The sequence below is a fragment of the Tupaia chinensis genome, unplaced genomic scaffold, assembly GCF_000334495.1.
Source record: "Tupaia chinensis unplaced genomic scaffold, TupChi_1.0 Scaffold145082_1, whole genome shotgun sequence".
Lineage (NCBI taxonomy): Eukaryota > Metazoa > Chordata > Mammalia > Scandentia > Tupaiidae > Tupaia > Tupaia belangeri.
In genome coordinates, this window is record NW_006204943.1 from 877,521 (window position 1) to 884,718 (window position 7,198).

The following is a 7,198-nucleotide window of genomic DNA, read 5'->3' on the forward strand; positions in this document are numbered from 1 at the left end:
TCATCAGCTTCTTTCTCCTTTCTCTTCCGCAGTTCATTGTTTCTCTTCTCTTCCGTAATGGCTTCGCCATTATGAATGTTCTAAATTCTTTATCAGACATTTCCATGATTTCCATTGAACTGCTTGTGGATGAAGAGGAGTTATTCTTTTCCCTTGGATGAGAGGTATTTCTTGCTTTTCCATATTTCTTGTGGTCCTGCGGTGATTTCTAGTCATCTGATGAATGGTATGTTTCGTCCTAATTCTTGAAGTTCAATCTGAACGTTCAGGAGCGAGCAGAAAGAGGTGATCTGGAATCTCTTTGCCGTTCTGTTGTGATCACTTTGTGCAGCAGATTCAGCAGATATTGAGTAATGTGTTAACCATAATAGTATTTGGGTGTTTAGCTACAGTGCCCTTAGATCCATCTAGAAACACAGTAAATAGATATTGAGGAGTGGAGAGAAAAGAAAAAGAAAATGAAAGAGAGAGAGAGAAACAACAACAAAGAAACAGGAAAAAAATAAGGAGGAAAAAACCTAAGAAATATTATAATTATTGTTTTTCTTTTCTTTTCTTTTTTTTTTAAAAAGCACAAAATAGAAAACCTCACAGATAACTAGTTCACAGGAGCCATGAGGAATCTTCTCTTGAAGGCCTGCTTCTCACCTCTCCTGCCTAGGTGGGAGGAGCAGAGGGGATTATTAATAAGACAAAAGGAGGAGCTGAGAGCAAAAGAAAACTTTACCTTTAAAAAAGTTTTAAAAAAGAAAAATTACAAAAAAAATGAGAAGACAGAAGCAGGGAGAGACAGAGACACAGAGACAGAGATAGAAGGCTAGAGGAGCTCCCTGCCACTCTAGCTTGTTTGCTGGAGGCTGAATTATCAGTAGGAAATCTTCATTTCTCTTTTACTCTAAAATGACTAGTTTGCAGGAGCCATGAGGAATCTAAAGAAAGGTATGTTTTTTTTAAAGAAACATTTTCTATTCTGAGCAGCTATTACAATAAAAGAATCTTATGACATCTGAGTAAAGCAAATTCAGGTAAGTTTTCTGTATTATTGGCTCAAGACTTTTTAAAAACAAATATTTCACTTTGCTTCCCTATATGGTATATATTATGAATATGCTTTTATTTTCAGCTAACAATAGCAATGGTGGGTAATCAGTAAATTTTTGTTAGATTGGTGGATGAATGGCAGAATGGATGGACAAACTAAATGAAACAAGAATGAAAATCAGTCCTTGAACAGGCATAAATTATGTCATGAAGAGTGTAACGATGAGCATTAAGAAAATTTAAAAGGACTAAATCTAGAAGCCAACAGGTGTCATGGTGAAGGTGTGCTGGACTCCCAAATGACTAACTGTGGTATGAATCTTGGACCTGGTAATTTGAAAATTACGCTGAGCATGTGTGCATGCGTGCCCACAACCCCAAGAGGAGAATGGAGAAAAAGTGATTGTGGTGTAGTCATCCCTTTCTGGAGGGGTGGGGGGTGATATCTCATTTTCCCCTTCACTGTTTCTCTCTTTGGCAAGCACATGCATACTATGACAAAAACAAAACCAAACAAAACAAGACTAAATCTAACTACTCCCAATATAAATAGTTATGAAACCAAAATCCAATTGTAATTAGTATAAAAATTACTAAAGGTGGGGCCTGGCAGGTGGCTTGGTGGTTAAAGATGCTGGATTCCCACATGGTCAACTGCAGTTCGAGTCCTGGACCTGGCAGCTTAGTCTTTCACTTTCCCTGTCTCTCACTCTGTCCCTCTCTGGTCAAATTAAAATAAATAATATAAAAATACCTAGTTAACTAGGTAGGAAAAGGAGGCCAATGGATAATGCTTCATTTGTAGTACTGATCATTTAAAATTTAGTGAGAAATAGACTTTAAACTTCAGTGTTTTAAAATAGATTTAAATAACACTGATAAAATTTTAAGTAGCTTACTAAATTATCTAAACCAATTGAAAGAAGAAAATAAACACACTGGGAAAAAGAAAAAGAAACACACCAACATATGAAGAGATTAAAAATCATTTTTTCCCTGAGAGAGATTTTTGCTATAGGGCATGTGCACTTGCTGGAAAGAGAGAGAGAGAAAGAGACAGAAAGTGAGAAATCACCTCCCAGGGACATGGTCATGCCGCAATCCCCTCCTCTCTTGGGATTTAGGTCATACATGCACCATGTGCCCGGCATGAGTTTTAAGCTGCCAGGTCCAAGACTCAAACCTCAGTCAATTACATGGGAGTCCAACAATGTAACCATTACACCATCTGCTGGTCCCCAGATTAAAAATTCTTAGAGAGCATAAAAAACTACACAGAAAACATGAATACAGAAGTATGACTCATGATGATTTATATATTTGAGATTAATTTGCCTATTAAAAGAGAAAAAGGACTCAGAATAATGCACACAAATACAAAACGTGGCTACTGTGATGTTTGAGTCTATTTGAAAACACGCCGAATGCACGTCACACACACCCAAAATCCTGAGAGGAGAATGTAGATTGGACCATTATCAGAATGCTTCTCTGAAGTGTTAATTAAGAAATTCTAAGTACATTTCCACTTTTCACTAGGGTGCCTCCCAAACTATATAAACAAAGACTTGCTCCGTGGCACAACATAACACGCTGCTTGCGCTGCTGAAGAAAAGCTGGATCTCTTATGGCAACCACGGTTGGACTGTCCAGCCAGGTTAGCGTGAAACACATGGGCACCTGCACGAGCGCCGGAGATCTGATGGGCTGGAGGACTGTGGGAAGGGGATCATGGTGTGACCAGACCCTGTGGAGGATGCTCATTTCTCACTCTCATTCTCACATGTGCACACATGCACTCTACCATGGGCAAAGAAAAAATGTATAAACAAAACTTACATTTTCATAAGCTATCTTCAGGTACCCTTTATTTTTTAGTTTACATGAATGATCTCTTATAATTCTCCCATTGATAAAATTCTTGGTTTATTGAAAAAATATGTACTTTTAACTTTTAACATTTTACATTTAAAATTAAGTGCACACTTATAAAAACTATTGATTTCTTTTTTTCAATTATATGTGTTAAAATTATTCTATAAAAGCTATGAGGTCGGGTCCAGCAAATGGTGTAATGGTTACATTGCTGAACTCCCGTGTAGTCAACCGCAGTTTGAGTCCTGGACCAGGCAGCTTAAAACTCATGTCTGGCACATGTACATGTGCACCTAAAATCCCAAGAGGAGAGTGGAGGAGAGGGGATTGTGGCATGGCAATTCCTCCTGGGGGATGATTTCTCGCTTTCTGTCTCTCTCTGTCTCTCTGGCAAGCGCACGCACCCTATAGAAAAATCTCTCTCTTAAAGGAAAAAAAAAAGATGTGTTTATATGATAGGGAAAACATTCATATGCTAATAGAACTTACCTTTAAATGAGGAATAAACATAATGAATACTAAATATTGTGTTTGTTAATTATTTTGAGTTAAGCTCATTAACAATGTAAATTGTATGAATATAGTTTTTCTCAACAGAATTAATATATTAAACCTCTCTCAACAGATTTGCTTTCAGTCAGTGTTATCAGCGAATTTATTTATTATAAAGTGTGGTTATAATTCATTATATTTTTATGTAATCTCTATCTAGAACACTACTCTTTATTTTCATTGTTTATTTAATTAAAATTTAAATATCCAGATGTGCAATAATTTGAAGAGAAAATGACTTGAAAATGGAATTTTTCAATTTAATCACTTCAATAAGATAAAATGAAGTACATAACAAAGGTTCATTAAGCATTTTATAAGAATAAATTCTTAGTAAAATTACTTTATGGAAGAGAAAATTATGTAAAAATTGTCTCAATATTTCTTTCACTGAAGACTACATTTTTGACACTCTAGCATTACATCTGTATTATATGTAGTACAATCATGGAGGATGCTCATTTCTCACTCTCATTCTCACATGTGCACACATGCACTCTACCATGGGCAAAGAAAAAATGTATAAACAAAACTTACATTTTCATAAGCTATCTTCAGGTACCCTTTATTTTTTAGTTTACATGAATGATCTCTTATAATTCTCCCATTGATAAAATTCTTGGTTTATTGAAAAAATATGTACTTTTAACTTTTAACATTTTACATTTAAAATTAAGTGCACACTTATAAAAACTATTGATTTCTTTTTTTCAATTATATGTGTTAAAATTATTCTATAAAAGCTATGAGGTCGGGTCCAGCAAATGGTGTAATGGTTACATTGCTGAACTCCCGTGTAGTCAACCGCAGTTTGAGTCCTGGACCAGGCAGCTTAAAACTCATGTCTGGCACATGTACATGTGCACCTAAAATCCCAAGAGGAGAGTGGAGGAGAGGGGATTGTGGCATGGCAATTCCTCCTGGGGGATGATTTCTCGCTTTCTGTCTCTCTCTGTCTCTCTGGCAAGCGCACGCACCCTATAGAAAAATCTCTCTCTTAAAGGAAAAAAAAAAGATGTGTTTATATGATAGGGAAAACATTCATATGCTAATAGAACTTACCTTTAAATGAGGAATAAACATAATGAATACTAAATATTGTGTTTGTTAATTATTTTGAGTTAAGCTCATTAACAATGTAAATTGTATGAATATAGTTTTTCTCAACAGAATTAATATATTAAACCTCTCTCAACAGATTTGCTTTCAGTCAGTGTTATCAGCGAATTTATTTATTATAAAGTGTGGTTATAATTCATTATATTTTTATGTAATCTCTATCTAGAACACTACTCTTTATTTTCATTGTTTATTTAATTAAAATTTAAATATCCAGATGTGCAATAATTTGAAGAGAAAATGACTTGAAAATGGAATTTTTCAATTTAATCACTTCAATAAGATAAAATGAAGTACATAACAAAGGTTCATTAAGCATTTTATAAGAATAAATTCTTAGTAAAATTACTTTATGGAAGAGAAAATTATGTAAAAATTGTCTCAATATTTCTTTCACTGAAGACTACATTTTTGACACTCTAGCATTACATCTGTATTATATGTAGTACAATCAACTCTTAATTAATTGGGACAATGAAATGTCCCATAGGGCCTTGGTGGACAACCTAAATTGGTATAACCTTTCTGAAAAACAACATTTATCAAAAAAAAAATCAACAATTTCATTTCTAGTAATCTTAATGATTTTTGCTAAGCAAATAGAGAGAAAGAAGAACAAAGACTCAGCTATAAAAACATTCATTCCAATCTTATTTTTAAAACATAGTATTAGAAAGATAAGAATTAGGAACCAGAAGATGGTGTAGTGGTTATGTTACTGGACTACCAAATGGCCAACTGTGGTTTGAGTCCTGAACCCGGTGGCTTCAAAATCATGCTGAGGGACTAGAAATGGCGTACTGGTTGCATTGCTGGACTTTCACGTAGTTGACCGCAGTTTGATTCCTGGACCTGGTGGCTTAAAATTCCTGAGAGGAGACTGAAGGAAGAAGGACTGCGACAAGGTCATCCCCTCCGGAAGGTGATTTCTCACTTTCTGTTTCTCTGCCTTTTTCTGTCTCTCCAGCATTGCGCTATAACAAAAATCTCTCTAAAAACAAAACAAAAAAATCACACCAGGCACATGTTTGTGTGTCCCCAAGATCTCCAGAAGAGAATGAAGGAGAAGAGATTTCAGTGTGGTCCCGGAGGTGATTTCTTGCTTTCCCTCTCACTGCCTCTGACTCTGTCTCTCTCTGGTGAGCACATGTACCCTAAGACAAAAACTTCTTTTTCTTTTTAAAAAAAGAAAAATCAGGGAGTTTACTCAAAGTTCATGCAATTATAGAATAAAATAGTATGATACCCTTAAAGTCATCTTGTAGAAAAACAATAAAATAGGAAAGTATACATAATATATGAATGAGGGAACCAGCAGTTAGCGTAATGGCTATGTTGCTGGACTCCCACGTAGTCGACTGTGGTTTGCGTCCTGGACCCCGTGGCTTAAAACTCACGCCTGGCGCGTGTGCGTGTGTCCCCAAGATCCAGAGAGGAGAATGGACTAGAAGGGATTACTGCATGACCATCCTCCCTGGGGGGTGATTTCTCGCTTTCTGTCTCTATGTCTCTCTCTGTCTGTCTGGCGAGTGCACACTCCCTATAGCAAAAAAACCAAAAACCTTTCCATAATATATGAATGACATATTATTTATAATATATAAATAATGAATAGGAAAATATTTACAGTATAAGTTTTAATAAGTAGATTACAAAATTAGGTTCCCAACTTCATGAACATAATGTTTTTACGCCTCTGGGCTGATTTGTACAAGTGACAAACAGCTGTATTTTCCTCTGGTCATTGTTTTTTATCATGTCTTGTCTCCATTCGTTGACTCAAGATGATATGTTGGATAAATCCCTCAACTTTCTGTACACTGCTAGTGTTTTTTTGTTTGTTCGTTTTTAATCCAGATCAAATCAACACTTAAAACTTTCAGTGAAAATCTCTCCTCCTCATTGGATATTTCTTGATATGCCCAATTATTTGGTTTATGATAAAGGTGTTATTTCAATCTGTTGTCAAGAGACTACTCAATAAACAATAGTAGAATAATTAATTAGCTATATATACAGATATATTCTAAAAGGATCAAATGTGAAAATAAGATCAATAAAGAATGAGAAATAATGTTATTGTAAATTGAAGGAATGTGAATCAACTGGCAGCTTGTGATAGAAAAGGGCGGTGGACAGCACCTCTTATCCTCTAAGGCTGTGCAGAGCTACTGAGACTTGGGATATTATTTGTCACAGCAATTAGCATTATCCTAACACATAGTGGAGTGCGCTTCCAGAAATCATTAAGGAAAATCGGTATTGTTAGCACATAGCAATCCTTCACATATAAAGTAATTTAAAAAGTTAAAGATAAAATGGAATGAACTAAAACACACTTTTCAAGAGGTATGAAATTCTCATTCTGAATAAGCTATTCTTATTAAAATACCAAAATAAATGGGACAATAATTTAAGGATTTAAAATGGCACCATATATTTAATGAATTTTCTTAAATAAACAGGCATTTACACAAAAATTTGGATTCAAAAATCAAAATATTTGAGTATTTTAAAAAATTACTTAAGCCTACTATTTAAAAATATAACATTCTTAGTGATGTTATGCATATTTAAATATTTAGATTTCTGTAATACTTACAATAATATA

The 7,198-nt window shown here is 34.7% G+C and overlaps 1 protein-coding gene across 1 annotated transcript in view; it reads right to left on the reverse strand.

The window, feature by feature from the left end:
- DNAH7 (dynein axonemal heavy chain 7) overlaps window positions 1–7,198 on the reverse strand; it is a 288,975-nt gene that overhangs the window by 139,529 nt on the left and 142,248 nt on the right. Inside the window, exons 36-37 of the mRNA XM_006167772.1 lie at window positions 7,186–7,198; window positions 2,515–2,530 (exon numbers count right to left, since the gene is read on the reverse strand). The exon at window positions 7,186–7,198 is cut by the window's right edge and continues 199 nt beyond it. Coding sequence (XP_006167834.1) covers window positions 2,515–2,530; window positions 7,186–7,198 — 29 coding nt within the window. The remainder of the gene's footprint in view (window positions 1–2,514; window positions 2,531–7,185) is intronic.